Raw genomic sequence first — 24619 nt, 5'->3', positions numbered from 1 at the left:
TCATGCAACTTCTCAAGTTAACCAAGTGGAAAATAAAGATAACAAATCGGCTACTGCAATAAAAAATATTTATTAGTGGGACTGCTTTGTCTCCCAGGAATTGAGTAAAAGGAGGATCTGTTGATAGTGCCTGTAATTCCGAGACTCTACAAGCCAATATAATTGCAATAAGCAAAGTATATTTTAATGTTACATTTCCAAATAGCAGACGACACAATGGTTCAATAGGAGGACTAGCAATACTATGAAGGACCGTAGGCAGATCTCAGGCAGGGACAACATGTATTTATTGGAGGTCTGATTCTCATTACACTGCTTATGAAGTGGTTGTTTCCAATGTCCATTGGACATTTGTTATTGCGCACTTCATCCTTTTCCATTTGCACCTGTCATCAATATCTCCCGTTCCAGATCTTTCAATTATAATCCTCTCCTGATGTTCTGTTCTTTCAACCACCATTGAAGATTCAGTTTTACTTATAATGTTATCCCGATTGTCTGCTTCCAGTCTTGTTCCTTCTGATTGAATTGTGTTAAGAAGTTTTTTGTGCTGGTCCGAGATTCCAGTGTGCCCATTTTATTAGACCAATGGTTGATGATAAAGTTCCTAGGAGAGGCATGTAATCCGAGGCCAATATTTCCCAACAAGCGTTCACTGTTTCTACTTTGCTCCTTGATCTTGTCCTGTCTTCTGTTCATGATATCCAGTTTGTACTTGTGTTGTTCCTGGCTCCTTAGTAGTCTATATCTTTGGGTGGATTTTGTTGGCTCTCGTTAAAATGTATAATCCAACAGAATTCCTGTATTGTGTGTTATTACATAACTCTTTATTGTTTTATTTGTTTATCCTTACTCTTTTTTTCTCTTGGTAGAGCTATGATATTGATAAGAATCTTCAATAATGTCTTGGGGCAGATCTCAAACTGAATGGCATGCCTTGAAACTGATAGTTATTATTGAATAACAGTAATCTCAGATAATTTTTGTGTTTTTCTGCAATAGGTATTTGGTTAATAGGCATGAAACATGAAGCTGTGGAAGGATGGTTTGTAGGCTTTCTGATTGTTTAGGTCCAGGATCATTTTCCATTTCCGTATCTGTCTGGGACCCAGGAAAACAGGAACGTAATTCCTGAAGAATGATTCTCTCTGTGGAGTCGTATGATTATACAAAAATGTATTATGGGCCACCATAATTAGGTTTAGCCAATTGGCACTCTTTTAGTATAATGAGGAAAGCTCACCTTATACTTCTAATCCTGCTTTTTGAGGCGGAAGAATAGGATGCCATAATGAAAGAGCTAGAATAAAACTGTGTTAAACTATGTAACTACAATATGTACTAAAATTACTAGAGTAACTACAATAACATAATATAACTTTAAATAATTTTATATGTTAACAGGATAAAAAGAATAAAAAATATATATAAATACCTTGCAGCAACAGAATAAATAATTCCCAGCACTTTCCAGTAAGAAAAATAGCAAAAGTAGCAAAAACCAGCGGTTTTAACAATTTAATTGGACCACCTTCAATACAGTTCTACCTTAAGTGCCATTTATATGATACTGGCGCCTTAAGAACGCATACACATCCGTGTTTAGACATGGAAAAAGCTGGTTGGCCATCTTGGATTTGCTGACCGAACAGAAAGGAGTTCAGAAGCCAGATTAGCTATCCTGAGAGGAATAGAAAGTCCAAACCTAAGCAAAAAAGGTAGAATAAATACCCCAAGAGCAGGGGTAAGCTTAAATGTTTGAGCACATTTTTGTATGAATATCGAAGCCATCTGCCATCTTGAAACCACCGAATCCGGAAGCCAGAATTCCTGTAAGGAGAACAAAAAGAAGGGGAAGCACCAGGAGAGATGTGGCTAGAACTGCTTAAACAGAAATAAAAGTGATTTAACTCCTAGGTGGCAGAGATTTCAGAGACATGATCTATACACAAAAACGGGCTTCATAAGTTATAGTTGCTTTGGTGACTATAGTGTCCCTTTATTTTTTTCTAATATGGATAGTGAATAAAGAAATGGAAGGGTACTAGGAATTTCTAGACCAGTGCTAGAGCAGAAGGTAAGTTGCATTTATTGAGGTATGGTTTGTGAAGTAAAACATGTCATTGACATGTATACAAGTTTTTGGCAGTTCAGGAATTACATTTTTCTCTCTTGCCTGAAGGTGATTTACACACAAAACATAATAATATGTATGCACTGTGATACCACATATAAAATGCAAAAAAGTAAAGCCCAAAACTGCAGCATTGGCTTTTACTTCTGCAGTGCCTATTTACTTCCCATTTTCCTTCCTAAACGCTAAAGAATTAAAAGAGAATATCTAAAAGAAATGACAACCATCCCTTCTTTTTCTTTTGATAACAGGGGTCATGTTCACAGCACAATCTGAAGAATTTAAAGTTTTACTGGTACCTGCAAGAGACAAAGAAAACATCTTCATGTTAGTTGTGCTAAGTTCTGCTGCCTCAGCGACTGCTTTGTTCTTACTCTTTTGTTGCTTCTTCAAACGCAAGAAAGTTTATAGTAAGTGTCTTTTTTTTATAATGCTATAGTTTATTATTCTTAGTTTCTATTCTTCCAGACACTGTAAAGATGGTTTGTATCAAGTTGCACTTGCAAGTATATGCCTAGTTTGTAATGGGCTCTGTATGCAATTACTCTAAATTAATAGAAGTCATACAAAAAAAGGATAAATTTGTTCATTAAAAAGTAAATTGTCATGAGCTGGAATGTTTTGCAAAATTTAGTAAAAAGAACAAAAAATCCCCAGCGCAGTCCTGCTGGAAAATTTTGCTGGATAACGTTTTAGGATCATACACATTTGCATGTTAATTGTCTGCTACACAACTCATGACTTATGATTAGAACCCATACATATACAGAAGGTTCGGTGAAGACACAGCCCTCATGACTCACATGGGGCATGAGATTGCAAGATAGGGGCAAGTTTCGGATTTTTCTATTGTCTCTTCCAGGCATAGGCAACCTTCGGCACTCCATATGTTTTGGACTACACCTCCCATGATGCTTTGTCAGCATTATGGGTGTAAGAGCATTATGGGAGATGTAGTCCACAACATCTGGAGTGCCGAAGGTTGCCTATCCCTGGTCTATTCTGCTGTTTTGTCAATCTTTTTTGAAAAACTGTATTCACAGAATATCAGTGCTTCTTTTAATGTGAAAACAGACAGAACTTACAAAAAAAAGTTTTCTTGGGTATCATTGATTCAAAAGCCCATTGTTGATAAAATGGAACACTAAGGTAAGTATCATTTGTTTTACAGTCAGTGCTACCTGTGCCTTTGATCTATGCCCGAGTAAAAAAAAAACAAAAAAAAACATGCAGCATTTGAATAAAATAGTTGGATATGGTCTCTTACTTTTATACAAACCTCTCCACCCCCCCCCCCCAAAAAAAAAAAAAAGATGAAAGGTGCTGCGGCTTCTTTCACTTGACTGTAACATGTGCCCAGTGTGTTCACTAGTCAATGAGAGACAGAGAGAGTTCTACTTTTACATACAAAAAATTGACTGCTTGGGGACCTAACTTGGTTGTGTAGTCTCGGTTGCCCACTTTTTTTCTTATATGTATATACAGTATATCACAAAAGTGAAGACACCCCTCACATTTTTGTAAATATTGTATTCTATCTTTTCGTGTGACAACACTGAAGAAATGAAACTCTACTACAATGTAAAGTAGTAAGTGTACAGCCTGTATAACTGTGTAAATTTGCTGTCCCCTCAAAATCACTCAACACACAGCCATTAATGTCTAAACCGTTGGCAACAAAAGTGAGTACACCCCTTAGTGGAAATGACCAAATTGGGCGCAAAGTGTAAATATTTTGTGTGGCCACCATAATTTTCCAGCACTGCCGTAACCCTCATGGACATGGAGTTCACCACAGCTACACAGGTTTCCACTGGAGTCCTCTTCCACTCCACCATGATGACATCACGGAGCTGGTGGATGTTAGAGAACTGGTGCTCCCCCACCTTCTATTTGAGAATGCCCCACAGATGCTCAATAGGGTTTAGGTCTGGAGACCTGCTTGGCCAGTCCATCACATTTACCTTCAGCTTCTTTAGCAAGGCAATGGTAGTCTTGGAGGTGTGTTTGGGGCCGTTATCATGTTGGAATACTACCCTGCGACCCAGTCTCCAAAGGGAGTGGATCAGTCTATGCTTCAGTATGTCACAGTACATGTTAGTATTCATGGTTCCCTCAATGGACTCTAGCTCCCCAGTGCCGGCAGCACTCATGCAGGCCCAGACCATGACACTCCCACCACCATGCTTGACTGTGTACTCCTCACCTAGTTGCTGCCACACACACTTGACACCTTCTGAACCAAATAAGTTTATCTTGGTCTCATCAGACCACAGGACATGGTTCCAGTAATCCATGTCCTTAGTCTGCTTGTCTTCAGCAAACTGTTTGCTGGCTTTTTTGTGCATCATCTTTAGAAGAGGCTTCCTTCTGGGACCACAGCCATGCAGACCAATTTGATGCAGTGTGCGGCATATGGTCTGAGCACTGACAGACTAACCCTCCCCACCCATTCAACCTCTGCAGCAATGCTGGCAGGACTCAAACATCTATTTCCCAAAGATAACCTCTGGATATGACGTTGAGCACGTGCACTCAACTTCTTTGGCCTGTTCTGAGTGGAATCTGTCCTGTGAAACTGCTGTATGGTCTTGCCCACCGCACTGCAGCTCAGTTTCCGGGTCTTGGCAATCTTCTTATAGCCTAGGCCATCATGTAGAGCAGCAATTCTTTTTTTCAGATCCCCAGAGAGTTCTTTGCCATGAGGTGCCATGTTGAACTTTCAGTGACCAGTATGAGAGAGTGTGAGAGCGATAACATCAAATTAAACACACCTGCTCCCCATTCACACCTGAGACCTGTCAACACTAATGAGTCACATGACACCAGGGAGGGAAAATTGCTAATTAGGCCCAATTAGGACATTCCATTTATGGGTGTACTCACTTTTGTTGCCAATGGCTTAGACATTAATGGTAGTGAATTGAGTTATTTTGAAGAGACAGCAAATTTACACTGTTATACAGGCTGCGCACGTACTACTTTACATTGTAGCAGAGTGCAATTTCTTCAGTGTTGTCACATGAAAAGATATAATAAAATATTTACCAATATGTGAGGGGTGTACTCACTTTTGTGAGATACTGTATATTTGTACATTTCTTGATTCCATGTTCTCTTAATGATGGCATAAGGGCCACAGGAGTACTGCGGTCAATATGAATGCATAAAGCCTGATGCCAACCATTATGCCATGGCGATCTGGGGAACCTATGTCTTTTTATCTGCCAGGGATCAAAAAAGGAGCACTACAACAAGCATGGGCACATACCTTATACAGCTATCTGGAACAGTCTTTATTTTTTAACACCCTCATCCATCATTATATATGTAGACCCTCCCCATAAACTGATATACCCAATGGGTGCAAAATATTACTCTACAGGCTGAACATGTAAATAGTATAAAACAGTATATAATACAATATATGTTGAACAAAAATTAAACACAGCAATGTATGTAACAACGTTCACCTACACTCTCCCCTAGTCTCAACGTATGTTCCTGGTGGTACAGTTCACTTGAATGACCTTAGGCTCCCAGATTATGTACATAACAGGAACAAAACAAACAATGGAAGTAATAACATGCATTATAAAAGTGCAAATAGTATGAAATGAAAACCTGTATGTTATTATTCCATTTAAAAAAAGCCTATATTGGTGAAATTGATGTTACTTTGTATTTTATTTAATAAAGGATTTTGGTTATCACAATAATATATTGTGCCATCATCTTTAGATATAATACCCTATTTTTCATACCTCCTGGCATTTTTATCATATTTTTTTACCTCTTACCTCTTTACAGGAGGCACATTTGTATGTGAAAAGTTTTTTTCGGCACATTCTGTTTAATCACATATTATTTCCTGCTACTGTAATTCTGATGTGACGAAGCCCTTCCATCCTTGATGGAAAGTTCTTGAATGAAAACACAGGCAATGACAAACACAATGTCAGATGACTTTGTGCCAATTATCACAAGTACTATTTGATTGTGGTGTCTTAACTATATTTTACCCTATGGCATTAAGTAAGTACCTACACACCTCCTGAGAATTCTCTCTTCACATCCAGCGCACTCGTGATTCACAGATAAACACAAAATCACTGTTGTATTTAACCAATCTAACCTAAACACTCATTATGACAGCTGTATTAATTCAATTTAACCTAAACACTGACCAAAAACAAAATCAATTCCAATTCACCAACCTTACTATTTAAACATGTATAGATAACCCTAAATGCCTACTTTCTCTTATCTCTCTTAACTATAAATACGTTTAATCTATCCCCACCACAAAAAAATATCAAAACAATCGCTTAAAGGCCCAAACAAATTGGTAAACACCTTACCCGTCCGCCTAATAAATAACGTTGGATAAGTCACCTTAGTAATCAAAGTACTCAGAAATTGTCATTAACTTATAAGGGAATAGTATGCACAAAATCATAGCATAGACATGTTATATAGACACAATAAAATAAAACACATTCAATAGCTAATCAAAGGTCAACATTTCAACACTGGTCTCCATCTGGTATTCTATCTGTGTTCCAATGTTCACCTCTGGTTTATGCTATATCTGAAAAGGTAAGAAAACAGATCAAGATTACTTTTCCTAGTCACTTATAGCGTATACTGCAAAAATTTTTACTTAGCATATATATGAAAAAGTTGAAGGAATTTATTTTTATGTATATATATATATATATATATATATATATATATATACATAAAAATAAATTCCTTCAACTTTTTCATTCTATAAACAATTTGTGCAACAAGATAACTTTCTTAATTTTCTACTCGGCTCTTAAAATAAACAGTCCGCCAATAGCTGCTTTCTGCATCTTCTTTGCAATTCAGGAGTACACAAAACACATTTCTAGCCAACTTAAACATGTTTAATAACTCTCCACCCTTTGGATAAATTATAGAGGAGTGAACCACAACACCTCTTCTGCATCCGATGAAAGACTATAGGTTGATATGTCTCAAGGTTCAACAATTCTGACAGCTATGTGTGACTCCCTATTCATTTTTAGCTTTTCCACGGACATGTCTGCAGCTCGCGGCTAAGGGCCTACGCAACTATCCACCCTGTGGTGTCAGCGGCTTTCTGCATGGGGGTGACAGCCCCTATATGAATTATAGAGGAGCAAACATACAGCAACCTCTTTCTGGCTTGATTAATGGCGTAAATCATTATATTAATACTGTTACAGCACCATTTTAGTGTTTTAAAGTGGTTATGGTGCTTGGAGTCTGTATGTGCTTATTGGTTCAAGCATGGGCTATTAAGTGATACAGCATATGGAACACTATTTAGTTTTAACACCCTTATCCATCAGTCCATATGTAGACCCAATTTCAATATTATATATCCAATATGCATAGGATATCACTCAATGGGATGATCAGAATAGAGGTCTTTGGAGTCTTCCTCTGGTGTATTAAAATATACATAATATAAAATAGTATATATTATCTGTGTTGACCAGTGTATGTAATAAATTGGCTGTATGTGCCGTGTTTCAGTAGGAAATGCTGCAAATGCAGAGTTATTAAATGTGCCTCTACCTCCAAAGGTGTATTAGCAGCCGTAAACAAGAGTTCCAAGCTGCTAATGTCAGTTCTGGACATAAAAGACATCACTCAACACATATTGCACACAATGAGAGATCAAAGTCAGCACATGTCCCCCTCCATGTTACCCAAGTCTAAGTGTAAGGTGGATCATACTGCAGAGATGACTTGGCCTCGGCACGGGATCACAGGTAAATGTATTGTTTAATTTAGAAAGAGTGGAATTGTGCCAGAAAGGGTTACTCCATCTAAAAACAGTGTTTTAGGTTGGGATAACAATATAGGGACTAGAAAGCACCATCTCTAGACAAGAGAACTAAAAAAATTAATAGTAGCGCACTATGTACGATAGAAGAGGACATTGTTGGTTGTGTCTGTAGTAACCACTTTTTTTATTGAGAACTTCAATAGAATTTCATTTAGAATTTCATTTAGTCTCACAGACGTTCTCAATCAGTGTAGGAAAAAAAGAAAACATGGTATTAGGTCAATTGAGATTGAGTAATAGCTGGTTGTCAGTTCTCTGCATCCACGGGATTCTGGAATAGAGGGCTTTGAGGAATCCGAAATCAGGAGGTCATGAATGATGCGTAGCAACGGGGGAAGTTTGAACTTCAAACCAGTGGTAATTCTGTTTGATCAATGAGACTAAATAAACCAAAAAATAAAATAATTTAAAAAAAATATATATATTTGAATATTTTTATGGATGCCCTGTGGTATAGACAACTGAATTAAATAGCTGTAGAGACAAAAGGTCAGTTGGCACTGCCAGGAAGTTAACTTGGGACCCTAAGGTATGAGTAGGTACTACAAGTGAAGCATTAACCAGCTAAACGATCTTACTGCCAAAGCGATCTATTTATATAATGTGTGCCAACTAATTAAAAGGCAAGAAGGGGCAAGAGTGGAGTTTCATCTTTTTTTTTATTAGAATGTATTTATTTTTAAAAGCACAAAGAAAGGAAATGCTACAATTTCTATGTTTTGAAACTCACCATGCCACTCCTAAGACAGAATTCAGCCGCGTGAGCCTGAGGATACATATCTGCTATAAATTCATTTTTATCTAATTTGTCTGAGATCTAAGCTTCCTGTGGAGGTCTTGTGATCAAAGAAACTGATTCTGTCTGATGTTGGCTCTGACACATAATGTGTACTGACTTAGTTCTGTCTATAAACTCACAGTGGGAGGCTGACGTGGTCCCTTGGTACCTCTGTATAGTGAACTTTCATTTTGTCTGGGGATGTTGACAGGTATGGTTCGTATTGGCAAGCAGCCACCAAAAAGGAATATTTTTATTAGGCTGCACAATTTGTCATTTATAAGTAAGTTCAACAGGTGCTCTGTTCATTCAGAAAAAAAAAAAAAATCTTGCTACAACATCACAATACTGAGTATCGTTCTACTATATGATTTTTTTTTTTTTTTTTTTTACTCCATTCTAGTTGAGAAAAAAGTTGCAGGGACGGACTGACAGTGGCCTGGGTCCCCGGCAAAATTAGGACCTGGGACCCCTGCAGACCGATATATATGCTGGTGTAGATGTACCATGTATTTGATTGTATGTGTATGTAGAGAGAATGCATGTTTCTGTGTTTATCTTCACTGTGAGCCCTGGTGTAAGTATGTCTGTGTGTAGTGTCAGGATATGTGGATTTAGAGCTTTTATTTTTTATTATTTAAATAGGGTAGTATTTATGTGTGTTTGTTTAGCATGGCAGTATGTATAAGGGTGTGTGTGAATTGTGGCAATGTGTTTGTATGAGGTATGCAGGCCTCCAAATTTTGCGTCTTGAATTACAAACCAGGTGTTAAAAACTACCAGCCACCTTAAAGGAACACTATAGTGTCAGGAATACAAATGTGTATTCCTGACACTATAGGTTTAAAATAGCCGGTTAGGCCCCTGGTCCCCCTCACCCGCCCTGTTGAAAATGTAATATACTTACCTTTTTTTTTTCAACCACCGCCTGGGTCTCCTCATGGCTGACCCCGCCCCCCACTCCGCTTCCTTGGCTGAGATCATAAAATTAGATGATCTCAGCCAATCCAATGCTTTTCTATAGGAAAGCACTAGAAGGCTATTGCACATGCATGGCAAAACACCATCCTGCGCCAATTACCATCTCCTCATAGAGATGCATTGAATCATCTCTATGAGGAGCATTCACAATGGGCAGCACTGACCAGGGAAGCACATCTAGAGGCCATCTGAGTGACTCCCACTAGATGTGTTCCTGCGCAGTGTTCACATTAAAAAGCCTGCAGGGACAGGCAGTAGACACCAGAACAACTCATTAAGCTGTAGTTGTTCTTGTGACTATAGTGTCTCTTTAATTGCTTGTGTTTTTATTTTTTTTAATTCAAGTACTGGGGGTATGGAGGTAGGGGATGTAGTTGTTGCAGGAGGTAATAGGGGTTGTAGTGATTGCAGGGGCTGTAATGGGTGCAGGGGGGTAGGGGCTATAGAGGGTTCAGGGGTTATAGGGGGCCCTGTGGGTAGGGGCTGTAGTTGGTTCAGGGTTATAGGGGATCCCTGTGGGTAGGGGCTTTAGTGGGTGCAGGGGATATAGGGGCTCTAGAGGGTTCCTAGGGAAAGGGGCTGTAATTGGTGCATGGGATGTAGGGGATCTACAGGGTGCCTGGGACTAGGGACTTTAGTGGGTGCAGAAGGGTGAGGGGCTGTAGTAGTTGCAGGAGGGGAAGGTGCTGTAATGGGTGCGGGGGCTGTAGTGCGTGTAGGGGGGTAGAGGATGTTGGGGTGGCTGCAGGAGGAGTACGGGCTTAAGTGGGTGTGGTGGGGTAGGGGCTGTATTGGGTGCAGGAGGGTAGGGGCTGTAGCGGGTTTAAGGATTATAAGGGGTCCCTGTGTGTACGGGCTGTATTTGGTGCAGGGGGTATAGAGGCTCTAGAGGGTGCCTGGGGTTAATAGGAGTTGTATTAAGAGCAGGGGTATAGGGTTAAAGAGGTTTTTGTTAAAGGGGTTGGAGAGATAGGAGCTGTGAAGGGGCAGTGAAGGGGGGGGGTTAGACACTAATTTCAAATTTACAGTAAAAATAGCAATAATTGGAAAAAGTCAAAGTCAGCTATATAATTTGAAATTCACTTTGAATTCTCACAGAAGTAAAAAAAAACACATGTTAATGGAGGTTTTTGCTTGCAGTGCATACCATGTGTGTGCATTGTATGTTTTGTAGTTTTGCTAGCCCTGTATGCAATTGTTTTATTTACCTATATGCATTCCTCTATTTCCCTTTTGATTTTTGACTGACCTCTGACCCCTCCCTTCTTTTATTGATATGTTTGTTTTTATTTGAAAAATTGTCCCTTCATCTCTGTGCCTAGATACAAATCCCCCTCCCTCAGCTTTATTGCAAGCCTATCTGACCCTAACATATGTGTATTATTCAACAGCCTGACTTCAGATTTGGCAAACCCCAATACTGCTGCAAGAAAGTCTGATGCCCGCCCTCCCCTCACCACCTCACCCCATGCTCATTATTACATTTATAGATCGTCTGTCACACCCAAATTTTAGATAAGTAAAAATATCAGGTGTACACACTGCCTCTTATTAGTACACTCCTGCACTTTCGTAACCCATAAACCTTAATATTTACCATACCTTCACGTGCTCTAGATATTAAAATTATTTCCAATTTACTTTTTCCCAGTTTAGCAATGATCTGTCTTCTCCTCCTCTTTATTTCCTCCTTCTCCTTCAGTATAAAAATCTCTCCTTACACCCACTTCACTTATCCCTGATCCACATTTACATATGCCCCTCTCTGCTTCACTCCACCCTTCTCTCATCTTATGCACTGCACTCATTTTTCTACTCTCTTACTCCTACCCACAATCAATCTCATCTTAGATGCCATGCATACAAAACCCATTCACACCTCCACTTTCACTTTCTCTCCTCCTGCTTCTAGCAGCTGGTGATGTCTCTATCAATCCAGCGCCCTTCACCTTCTCTACACACACTAAGAAAACCAGAAACCCCACAAACCTCATCACAATACCCTGCCCTTTACCCTCACTTTCCAACATTCAGTGTGCACTTTGGAATGCCCGCTCCATCTGCAGTAATTTAAAATCAACAGTCATACACAACTTTTTCATCTCAAACTCACTCACACTAATGGCACTTACAGAGACCTGGCTGTTCCCTCTGATAGCGCTACTCCTGCCTCTTCATGTTTTGGTGGGCTACAATTCTATCACACTCTCAGACTCAAACAACAAGATGTGTGAACACAACCCAGTGAAAAGAAAATATAAATGAAAGCAAACCAGGACTTCCCCTATATCATAGGTGGAGTATCCAGGTAGATCCCCGAAGACTTCCTCTTGTCTTCAATAGGTATATGCAAATAGGATAGGGGACAATCTGCTAAATATAAATAAAACAAAACAGCATAGCGTATAACTGTGTGGAGACTGGCACTGTTATGTATTCATAATTGGTCACTCACAAATTTGTGGAGATAAAACAGCCTTGAGTGATATATTTTTCCTTCAGTGTCCAGAATGTTGTCCCTCCTCACAGTTTCATCAATCCATAGATGTATATATCTCAAGAGAGGGAAAATATATACAAAAAATGTAGTGCACTTCCAGAGTATGAATAAAAAAGTATTTAATAACTTACATTCAAGTTTAAAACAAACAGCATGTCACCATAAAGCGTCCTACGCGTTTCGTCCTTAGCTTGGACTTCCTCAGGGACTTGGTGTCAATAAAGTGCAATAAAATACAATAGCAGCAATAAAATATATCCCTCCCACAGTCCTTTTATACATCCCCATTCAGTGTTGAAGTTCTTTCAGCTGGTGTTCGATTTTCTTTTTCGCGGCATGGGGCCGGATGACGTCATCACGTACGTTGCGTGCGTTCCACTTGCGTTTCACGGGACCGGATGACGTCATCGCGTGCGTTGCGTGCGTTCCACTTTGCGTTTCACAGACCCGGAAGTGGGTCGTGATCGTTGGTCACTCGTTCTATTACACTGACTCAAAGTATATACAAGTGGGTGGACAAAACGGGGAGGGGGAAAGGGAAACAGTTAAGAGAGTTCTCTGGAAGGCACTATCTTTACAAGGCAGATGTAAAATAAAAAAACGAAGAAAACATATATTTACATTACAATCTGAGTTTGTAAATCTCTTAGTATGTAACCCATTTTCACAATTGAAGAGCAAATCTATATAAAGATATATGTTTTTCCTTGTTTTACATCTATGTACAATTTATATAACTCATACCCAGAAATATATATTTTTGTATACCTAAGACTATATAAAGGAATCTTTAACTAGACATCTCATACAATGACAGTGTAATATGCATTATACATATGATGTACAGATGATACTGTAGTTGGTGAAACCCATTTTCATTGCACCTTTGTCTCATTCTTCTTATAGAAAAGAGATATATTATCTCTAAATCAAAAAAGGGGAATATATTAGAAAAAATGTTAGGTTGTATGAATAAAAATAAAAATAAAAATGCAAATAAAAATAAAAATAAAAAGATAAAAATAAAAATAAAATAAAATAAAATAAAAATAAAATTACAAAAATAAAATGAAAATGAAAATGCATAAAAATAAAATTAAATGTGAAAATAAAATAAAATAAAAATAAAGATAAAAATAAAGATAAAAATAAATATAAAAATAAAAAAAAAAATAAAAATAAAAATAAAAATGAAAATGAATAAAAATAAAAATAAGATTAAAAGTAAAAATAAAAATAAAAATGAAAATAAGAATAATAATAAAAATAAAAATAAAAATAAAAATAAAAATAAAAATAAAAATAAAAAAATATAGAATATATAGAAAATGTAAAAATAAAAATGAAAATTAAGTTAAATTAGAAATGAGAATAAAATGAAAAAATGTATATACATAATAATAATTTTTAATTTTTGAATGAGAGAAAAGTGCAATGATTCCCAAACATTCCACAGAAACAGAATATGAAATAGATGGTGCATTTAGTCTTCAAAAAAACTCCATAAATCTATATCTAAATTTAGACCAAGGGGTTGGAGTGTTTTTAATTTATTGATCCAAAAAGTCTCTCTTTGAGAGAGCTTTTTGGTCAAATCCCCTCCTCTCCAATATGGGTCCACATGTTCTATACCCAAAAAACTGAAACTCCGCCAATCAAATTTATTGCAAGTATTGCAATGTAGTGGTACTATATGTTTCGTTGAATTTTTCCTGATATTATTTTGATGTTCTAATATCCTCTCTTTTAGTTTTCTGCATGTTCTCCCCACGTACTGTTTTCCGCAAGGGCATTGTAGCATGTATACCACATTTTTCGTATTACAATTTATATTCGATTTTATTTTAAATCTCTCTTTTGTAGTAAAGCTTATAAATTCTTTTTTTTGGGTAAATTTTTGGTTTTTGCATGCTTTGCAAGAATTGCAGGGGTTAAAACCACTGATGTTTAGAGTCGTACTTTTGCGTGGAATTTTTAGAGCATAACTTGGTGCCAATAGATTTTTTAAAGTTTTTTGTTCTCCTGAAAATGACTGGTGTTTTTTTTGGGAGCACTTTCCCCAAAATGGGATCCTGACGTAAGATATCCCAATGTTTGTTGAGAATCTTTTTTATTTTCCAATGTTGTGTGTTATATTGGGTCGAAAAAGAAAAATTATAGTTGTCCTTAGAATGTTTTTTGGGATTAGATACTATTAAGTCTCTTCTGTTCTTTTCTCCTATTTCCTTAATTTCTTTGTCTAGCAAAGTTGTTTCATATTTTTTTGCCACAAATTTATTTTTTAAATGTTTGGCTTGTTCCCTAAAGTCTGAATTCTTTGTACAATTCCTTCTCACTCGTATTAGCTGGCTTCTTGGTATGGTCTCCAGCCATTTATCTTTGTGACAACTTTTTCTGTGAATAAAGCTATTACCCTCCGTTTTTTTTAAAAAACATTTTGATTGAATCTGATTATCTTCTATAAAGAGATTTAGATCCAGAAAGTTGATGCTAGTGATATTGGTTTCATGTGTAAATTTTAAACCATAGTCATTTTGATGGATGTAGTGTATAAATGATGACAAATCTTCGTGTGAGCCTCGCCAGATTAGTATTATGTCATCAATAAAACGTTTCCATAGGACCAGGTTCGCTACCCAGCTATGCCCACTCCATATGTGGTTGGATTCCCAATCCCTCATATATATGTTTGCATAGCTGGGGGCGAACCTGGTCCCCATGGCTGTGCCGGTGGTTTGAAGGTAAAATGAATCATCGAAGAAAAAATAATTATGTTTAAGAATATAGTGGATACTATTTAAAATGAAATTTCGAAAGTTTGGTGGTATATTTTCATCTTTTTCCATAATACGTTCCACTGCAACTATACCTTTGTTGTGTTTTATTATTGTGTATAGTGACGTGACATCTATGGTCACCCAGACATAATCGGGTTCCCAAATTACATTCTCCAAAATTCTTAAAACATGGGCAGTGTCTTTTAAGTAAGAAGGTGCTTCTTGTGCGTATTTCTGAAGGTGGTGATCTACAAATTCTGATAGATGGGCAGATACGGAGTTAATGCCACTGATAATTGGCCTACCTGGGGGGGTTGTGGGGTTCTTGTGTAGTTTGGGGAGAAAATAAAAAATGGGTATTATTGGAAAATTATTGAAGAGATATTCCTTATTGTTTTTAGAAATTATATCATTTTTATATGCTTGTTCCAATAAAGATCCCAAGATGGTGTTAAATCTTTTTGTTGGATCTCCTGTGAGTTTAATGTAAGTTTCTATATCTCCCAAAATTCTATGTGCCTCATTCATATAGTAATCTCTGGTCATGATGACTATAGCCCCCCCTTTGTCAGCTTCCTTTATTACTATGGTGTCCATTTTTTGTAATTTAGTTATGCTTGCTGATTCTTCTTTACTCATGTTGTATTTATTCACTCCTAAGTTTTTTTCTTTTTCCAATTTTTCTAGGTCGTGGCATACCATATTATTGAATGTTTCTAGAAAGGGGCCTCTGTCCCCTACTGGATAGAAATGTGATTTCTTTTTGAATTGTTTCTGTTCTGTGGTGATTTCTTTTGTACTTTCTTCTATCTCTCTTTTTAGAAAAAATCTTTTTAGTGTCATTTTACGAATGTATTTTTGGACATCAATATATGTATTAAAGAAATTCATTTTTTGGTTAGGGGCAAATTTTAAGCCTTTGCTTAAAGCTTTTAAATCAGTATCACTCAGCTCTATGTCAGTTAAATTATAAATTCCGTATTGCTTCTCTATTGTCTTTGTCTTAGAGAGTCCTCTCTTCGTGGATTCTCCTCTACTCTTTTTCTTTTCGGGGAAATTGAGTGGATGTCTGATGTAATTCCCTGGTGATTGTAACGTGGTTTGAAGAATTGAGTTATTCTCCCATCCCTGTGATGGGATCCTCCCTCTAAAAAAAGGTTTTCACTCTCATCTGTATGTTCCAGATTAGTTCTTGTTGCCTGGGCATAAGATCTCTTTGGGGGGGAGTCGCGTCGATTTGGGGAAATTGATTCCCTCCTTCCCCTTTGTTTAGAGGAATTTTTGGGTCTGTGAGACATTGTTTGGGGTAAATGTTTTGCGTCTCGTGACAGGTGGGCTTCGTGTGTAATTATTAGAATACCTTCTAATTTTAAAGGGTGAATTTTGTGTCTGGTTAATTAAAGGATTTCTTATTCGAGTGGGTGAAATGTTTCTTTTATATGTATCTTGTCTTCTAAAGGAGGTATTTTTCTGTGATCCCTCAAAGTTTCTGGTGTCTCTATCAAAATTTCGTTTGTGTTTATTCTTAATTTTGTTACTAGTGGAAAAAGTGTTGAAAGTTTTATCTCTTCTATCTCTCTTCATTTTATTATTTTTAGTTTCTGATATTCTTTCTTCCAGATTGTTAATTACATTACAGATTTCTTGTTCCTTTTCTTTATATTTATTGGGCTCTATATTCTTACTTCCCTCAGATTCTAAGGTTTTGATATCTGTCTCTATTTGTTCTCTGCCTTGCTTTTCAGATTCAATTATTAATTTCATAAGGTTTTGTGAGCATGTGTCTAAGATTAAGTCCCATTTTTTTAGGAATTCCTCATTATCTATACCACATGCAGGGATTTTTTCCACTCTCAATCCCCTAGGGATTAATCCCTCTTTAAGGTAGCTTTCCAGATAGGACACTTCCCACCATTTTTTTGTTTCTTTTACCATTAAGCGTTCTAATTTGGTAAAGTAATAATTATCAGAATCTCTTAAAGGGATATTGTCTATATTTTGGTGAAACATTTTTTCAAATCTAACATTTATTATTTTTATCTTTATTTTTATCTTTATTTTTATTTTATTTTATTTTCACATTTAATTTTATTTTTATGCATTTTCATTTTCATTTTATTTTTGTAATTTTATTTTTATTTTATTTTATTTTATTTTTATTTTTATCTTTTTATTTTTATTTTTATTTGCATTTTTATTTTTATTTTTATTCATACAACCTAACATTTTTTCTAATATATTCCCCTTTTTTGATTTAGAGATAATATATCTCTTTTCTATAAGAAGAATGAGACAAAGGTGCAATGAAAATGGGTTTCACCAACTACAGTATCATCTGTACATCATATGTATAATGCATATTACACTGTCATTGTATGAGATGTCTAGTTAAAGATTCCTTTATATAGTCTTAGGTATACAAAAATATATATTTCTGGGTATGAGTTATATAAATTGTACATAGATGTAAAACAAGGAAAAACATATATCTTTATATAGATTTGCTCTTCAATTGTGAAAATGGGTTACATACTAAGAGATTTACAAACTCAGATTGTAATGTAAATATATGTTTTCTTCGTTTTTTTATTTTACATCTGCCTTGTAAAGATAGTGCCTTCCAGAGAACTCTCTTAACTGTTTCCCTTTCCCCCTCCCCGTTTTGTCCACCCACTTGTATATACTTTGAGTCAGTGTAATAGAACGAGTGACCAACGATCACGACCCACTTCCGGGTCTGTGAAACGCAAAGTGGAACGCACGCAACGCACGCGATGACGTCATCCGGTCCCGTGAAACGCAAGTGGAACGCACGCAACGTACGTGATGACGTCATCCGGCCCCATGCCGCGAAAAAGAAAATCGAACACCAGCTGAAAGAACTTCAACACTGAATGGGGATGTATAAAAGGACTGTGGGAGGGATATATTTTATTGCTGCTATTGTATTTTATTGCACTTTATTGACACCAAGTCCCTGAGGAAGTCCAAGCTAAGGACGAAACGCGTAGGACGCTTTATGGTGACATGCTGTTTGTTTTAAACTTGAATGTAAGTTATTAAATACTTTTTTATTCATACTCTGGAAGTGCACTACATTTTTTGTATATATTTTCCCTCTCTTGAGATATATACATCTATGGATTGATGAAACTGTGAGGAGGGACAACATTCTGGACACTGAAGGAAAAATATATCACTCAAGGCTGTTTTATCTCCACAAATTTGTGAGTGACCAATTATGAATACATAACAGTGCCAGTCTCCACACAGTTATACGCTATGCTGTTTTGTTTTATTTATATTTAGCAGATTGTCCCCTATCCTATTTGCATACACTCTCAGACTCAACTGTAAAGGAGGTGGTGTAGGCATCCTTCTCTCCCCTCAATGTATCTTTCAACCAATCATAACTCCCCCTGCCCTATCCTTTTCTTCTTTTGAAGTTCACACTGTCCTCTTATTTAACCCCACTCCTTTAACCTCTTAAGGACACATGACATGTGTGACATGTCATGATCCCCTTTAATTCTAGAAGTTTGGTCCTTAAGGGGTTAAGAATTGCTATCATCTACCGCCCCCCTGATCATCCTAGGCTATTTATTGAGCACTTTTCTTCCTGGCTTCCCCACTACCTCTCCTCTTGCACTCCTTCCCTCATATTTGGGGATTGCAATATACTAATCAACAACCCCAACTGCACTGATGCCTCTCGTCTGCTCTCTGTAACCTCCTCCTTTGGCCTTATGCAATGGTCCAATTTAGCAACCCATACAGCAGGAAACATTCTTGATCTCGCCTTCACCAATCTCTGTACCACCTCTAATCTCTCCAATATTCCTTTTCCTCTATCTGACCACCATCGGCTGACTTTTGACATCGGCATACCTAAGACCCAATTGACACTACTGTCTGAACAGCAATCTCACAGAAACCTCCAATGTATCGACCTAGAACATTTCTCCACTAATCTCCAAACTCTCCTTTTACCTATCTCAAACCTCACCTGCCCTAGCTCTGCAACCTCCTTCTACAATTCCACCCTCTCCTCTCAACTAGACATCATGGCACCGCCTACATTTAAACGCAGGAAGCGCCCCCAACAACAACCTTGGCACACCAAGCTGACTCGATATCTTCAAAAATGCTCCAGAACTGCTGAATGCTGTTGGAGAAAGTCTCACTGTGCGTCTGACTTTCTCCACTATAAATTTATGCTGCACTCATACAGCTTGGCTCTTTCCTCTGCAAAAGTAAATTACTTCAATACCCTCATAACTACACTCTCCCACGAACCCAAACGATTATTTCACACATTTAACTCTCTTCTGCGCCCTATTGTTCCTCCTCCGCTGTAATGGTAAATTAAGTAATTTCTTTATATTTATGAAGTTCTGAATTTCATAAATATGAAATAATACCACAAATAAAATAATACAAGGTATACTGGTCAATCACATAAATATTAGTGAATATCTTGAATGAACAGACAAGAGGCAAAGTTTTGATGAAAGTATAAACAAAACTTTACTGGGAATACAATTATCAAGCACACAAAAAAAACATACTTTAAAAACACACACTGCTATAAACAATACATTCAGGTAAGAAATCTACTTAGCTCTATTCATGGAGATTCAGCAGCTTACACAGGATAATTGAATCAGAATAACACACAGAACAATGAGGTGAGTTCCTTGCCACATGTTAAATGGATTTACATGGGCACCTCTAAAGACACCTGGCTTCTTCCGACTCAGTCATGAAACTACTCTCTAGATTCTGGTAACCCCTTAAATAACCTCCCATCTAGTATCCACCCACAGAGGTAACATAACCAATACCTAATGGTCATCTCTAGGAGGCGGATACTACATGTGGTCATTTGTGAAAGGAAGTGACTTGAGAATTCTCAATACCTTCCTAAAGCACGTGTCTCATTGACTATGCGGCAGCCATCTTTATGCACTTGACGTCACAGTGCTCACTAGGCCACCTATAGGTCACTTCCTCCCTAAAGCACATGTCTCATTAAATATGCAGCAGCCATCTTCTTGCTCTTAATGTCACATAGCTCACTACACCCCCTATAGGTATCATAAGTTATTGCACATGAATGGGAACACAATAATAGTACATTTATCATTGCCCATAACCAATACATCCACCTACTAACTTGACCACCTCAACTCACTTCACTGACAAGATCTCTACAATCAGGGAAGAGATCTCTCAACCCGCTTCAGTCTGGTTTCCGCTCTAAGCACTCTGTAGAAATGGCACTGACCAAAGTATCCAATGATCTACACGCTGCAAAAGCTCGTGGTCACTACTCTATCCTAATTTTCCTTGACCTTTCTGTGGCTTTTGACACTGTTGATCATCAACAGCTTCTTCTCATCCTCCGCAATATTGGCCTACAAGATATTGCTCTCTCCTGGTGCTCCTCCTACCTCTCCCAGCGCTATTTCAGTGGTTCATTCTCTGGCTCTGCTTCTTCTCCCCAACTCCTTTCTGTTGGTGTCCCCCAATGTTCAGTCCTTGCTCCCCTACTGTTTTCCATCTACACTGCCTCCCTTGGTAAACTGATTAGCTCCTATGGCTTCCAATATAATTTCTATGTGGATGACACGCAAATCTATTTGTCCCCTCCTGATCTCTCCCCGTTCCTCTTGACTAGTGTCTCTGACTGTCTCTCTGCTATTTCTAACTGGATGGCTGCCCACTTCCTTAAACTCAACTTGACCAAAACTGAAATTCCGGTCTTTCCTCCCTCAAGTGTTGCTACTCCTGTGTCTGTCTCCCTCCAAGAAACCGGTACTACCATCAGCTCCACCACACAGGCTCGCTGCCTAGGTGCTCTCTTTGACTTCGACCTCTCCTTCACGCCTCATGTTCAGTCTATCGCCAAATCCTGCCGCTTCCATCTCAAAAACATTGAGCGCTTCCGACCCTACTTAACGCCAGACTGTCCTTTCCTGTCTTGACTACTGTAATCCGCTTCTCAGTGGTGTTACGTGCTCCCAACTTGCGCCGTTACAGTCAATAATGAATGCGGTGACAAGGCTCATCTTCCTGTCCGCCCACGCCTCACCCTTCTGTCAGTCCCTACATTGGCTTCCTGTAAGATATAGGATCCAACTTGTCTGGTTACAACTACATGTCTCTTTGTCCACCCACTGTAAAGCGCTGCAGAATTTGTTGGTGCTATATAAATAATAAAATAATAATAATAATAATGTGTGTGCGGCCTCTCAGAGCTTGTTGGAAGTTGCTAAAGAAAATGGCGATTATACCGTCTTAAACATTCTTCCCTTTATTAATGAATCATAAGAGTTAAGTGCAAACAGGAAATAGAAGGTTCTGCAAATACCTTGGAAATATTAATCTAACATGAGTTACAAATAAAAATTGCAGTGTATTCCTACAGAACCCATTTCATCACACAACTGTTTGGTAGAAATTGATTTATTAATTTAGCCCCTTAAGACCGGAGGGCGTACTATTACGTCCTTTTTAAAGCGGCTCTAAATGCCGCAGGACGTAATAGTACGCCCTCCGTTTTTTTGTAACTTACCCGGTCGCCGGCGATCCCACGCCGGCGATCGCGGTTGGGGGGACTCCCAGGGAGCCCCCCGCGGCACCTCGGTCCTCTTCAGCCCAGCCCCGGGCCATGTGAGAGTGAGGTCCTTGCGAGGACCTCACAATCACATGGCCTGGATAGCTGGCTGCAGCAATGGCAGCAGGGGGACTAACTGTAATGACAGTTAGTCCCCCTGCTGGCTGAAAATCAAATTAAAATAACTTAAAATAAGTGTAAAAAAAAATATATACTTAGATCATATATATATATATATATACACACACACATACACTGTCTAGGTGTATTTTAATATTAATATATATATAATTATATATATATATATTAATATCAAATTACACGTAGACTGATACTGATTAAATATATATATATATAATTATTGTTATATATATATATTTATATATAATATAAAAAATAAATATGTAAATACGTAAAAAATAAAATAAAAAAATAATTAAAAATAAAATATTAAAAAATACATAGATGTGTTTTATTTCGTTCTAACTGTATTGTGATATTAATATATATATATTTATATCAAAATGCACGGAGAACGAAATAATATATATATCTATATACATAAGTATATACGTATATATCACTATATATATACCTATATATAAATACAAATATTTTTAAAAATTATATATATATATGTATATATACACATATGTATATATATACATATATTAATTCTACACATATATTTATGTAATCATTTTACATAATTAGGTATCCTAATTAATTACAATTAGCGGGACCTGCCTGACAACTCATGCCAAAAGTATAGGGAATTTAATTTGCTAGCACTATATTTAACCCTATAACTTTCCAAGACACCATAAAACCTGTACATGGGGGGTACTGTTTTACTCGGGAGACTTCGCTGAACACAAATATTAGTGTTTCAAAACAGGAAAATGTATTACAACGATGATATCGACAGTAAAAGTGAAGTTTTTTGCATTTTTCACGCACAAACAGCACTTACACGGACGATATTATTGCTGCAATACTTTTTACTGTTTTGAAACACAAATATTTGTGTTCAGCGAAGTCTCCCGAGTACAACAGTACCCCTCATGTACAGGTTTTATGGTGTTTTCAAAAATTACAGCGTCAAATATAAGGCTTGTGTTTCATTTTTTTCACATTAAAATTCGCCAGATTGCTTACGTTGCCTTTATGACCCTATGGTAGCCCAAGAATGAAAATTACTCCTATGATGGCATACTATTTGCAATAGTAGACAACCCAAGGTATTGCAAATGGGGTATGTCCAGTCTTTTTTAGTAGCCACTTAGTCACAAACACTGGCCAATATTGGCGTTTTTTGCATTTTTCACACACAAACAAATACTAACGCTAACTTTGGCCAGTGTTTGTGACCAAATGGCTACTAAAAAAGACTGGACATACCCCATTTGCAATACCTTGGGTCGTCTACTATTGCAAATGGTATGCCATTATGGGTGTAAATTTATTTCCTGGGCTACTATACAGTCTCAAAGGCAACGTAACCAATCTGGTGAATTTCAATTTCAAATGTAACACGCTATATTTGACCCTGTAACTTCCCAAAACACCATAAAACCTGTACATAGGGGGTACTGTTTTACACGTGAGACTTTGCTGAATACAAATATGTGTATTTTATTGCAGTAAAAGCAAACAGTATTATGACATTGACAGTTAAAATGTCATGTAGAACTAAAAAAATAAAAAAAATCTTATTTTCTCCCATTTTTTTCATATTAAATTATGTTTCATAGCTAAATATTTGATATGAAATGAAAGCCCTGTTTCCCCTGAATAAAATTATATATAATAAGGGGGGTGCATTTAATATGAAAGAGGTGAATTACGGTTGGACAGACATATAGCTCAAATGCCAGGTTTTGTTTACATTTTGTTTCGTTCACAACTTGTACATTTGGCTCCGTCCTTAAGAGGTTAAAAATAATCTTAGCAATGTCACGATGTGTATACTTTGGAAACTTAATTTTTTTCACACTGTTGTGAAATGCATATATACAGTAAATTGGATATTGTTATATAATATAAATAAATATAATATATATATATATATATATATATATATATATATATATATATATATATATATATATATATATATATATTATTTTTTATAGGAGAGATGTATCATGAAGGGATAAATAATCCCCCCGATACATTTTTTTTTTTTTTTTGCACAAAACAATAATGATAATAATTCAGTACATTTAAATACCATGTTTTTGTCTGTTTATTTTACCAGGATTGAAAAATGGCAAAACAAATAAACGATGAAGATACATATAAGACAACATTGAAAATTTGAAGAGAATTAGTATTTTATGTACATGTGAAGTTTGAACCCGCTATGGAAGAAATTAGAAAATTTAATTTTCAGCATTCAAGTTCAAAAATATTAGACTGATGAAAAACAGACACTTATATAACTTGTATTTCTATATAAATATGGAACACTGACGTAATTGTTTTTAACTGAAAGGTTCTCAATCAATATATGTTTGATGTTGATTGTTGCATTGTTCTAACTGAAATTAATAAATACAATAATATAATTACATTTAAACTTTTTAGGGGATTCAGTTAATGTGTGCTATCACTTAAGTGAAGGATTGTATAATAATGCCTAGAACTGACATATTTTATTTCCATCATTGATTTTTGTTTATGGACAGTTACAAAAATAAATACAATTCAATCACAAAATAACAAAGTTAAAGAGTACAAAATTATTATTTTTTTAATAATATTATCAATATGTAATATTAGCAATCACCCAACCCACCCCCATACATATTCTCTTTATATATTGTAATTTGTCCTGCATGCAACGATCTTCTACACGTGCACACAATGGCAAGCACAAAACAAGAGAATATGTCTGGAAATATATATTTGCACACAGACTCTTAGACCCCCTCATTAATTTACATCCACCCTGGCCTAACAGTC

At 36.8% G+C, this 24619-nt stretch overlaps 1 protein-coding gene across 1 annotated transcript in view; it reads left to right on the top strand.

Moving 5' to 3' along the window:
- The window catches only part of PKHD1 (PKHD1 ciliary IPT domain containing fibrocystin/polyductin), a 557030-nt gene extending 532732 nt beyond the window's left edge, over nucleotides 1-24298 (top strand). Inside the window, exons 63-64 of the mRNA XM_063441645.1 lie at nucleotides 2386-2544; nucleotides 23913-24298. Of these exons, the coding sequence (XP_063297715.1) occupies nucleotides 2386-2544; nucleotides 23913-23944 (191 nt within the window). The 3' untranslated portion in view covers nucleotides 23945-24298. The remainder of the gene's footprint in view (nucleotides 1-2385; nucleotides 2545-23912) is intronic.
- Nucleotides 24299-24619: the final 321 nt, after the last annotated feature.

The sequence above is a fragment of the Pelobates fuscus genome, chromosome 2, assembly GCF_036172605.1.
Source record: "Pelobates fuscus isolate aPelFus1 chromosome 2, aPelFus1.pri, whole genome shotgun sequence".
NCBI lineage: Eukaryota > Metazoa > Chordata > Amphibia > Anura > Pelobatidae > Pelobates > Pelobates fuscus.
Note: the sequence above shows the minus strand (reverse complement) of the source record. Positions and strands in the feature narration are given on the sequence as shown.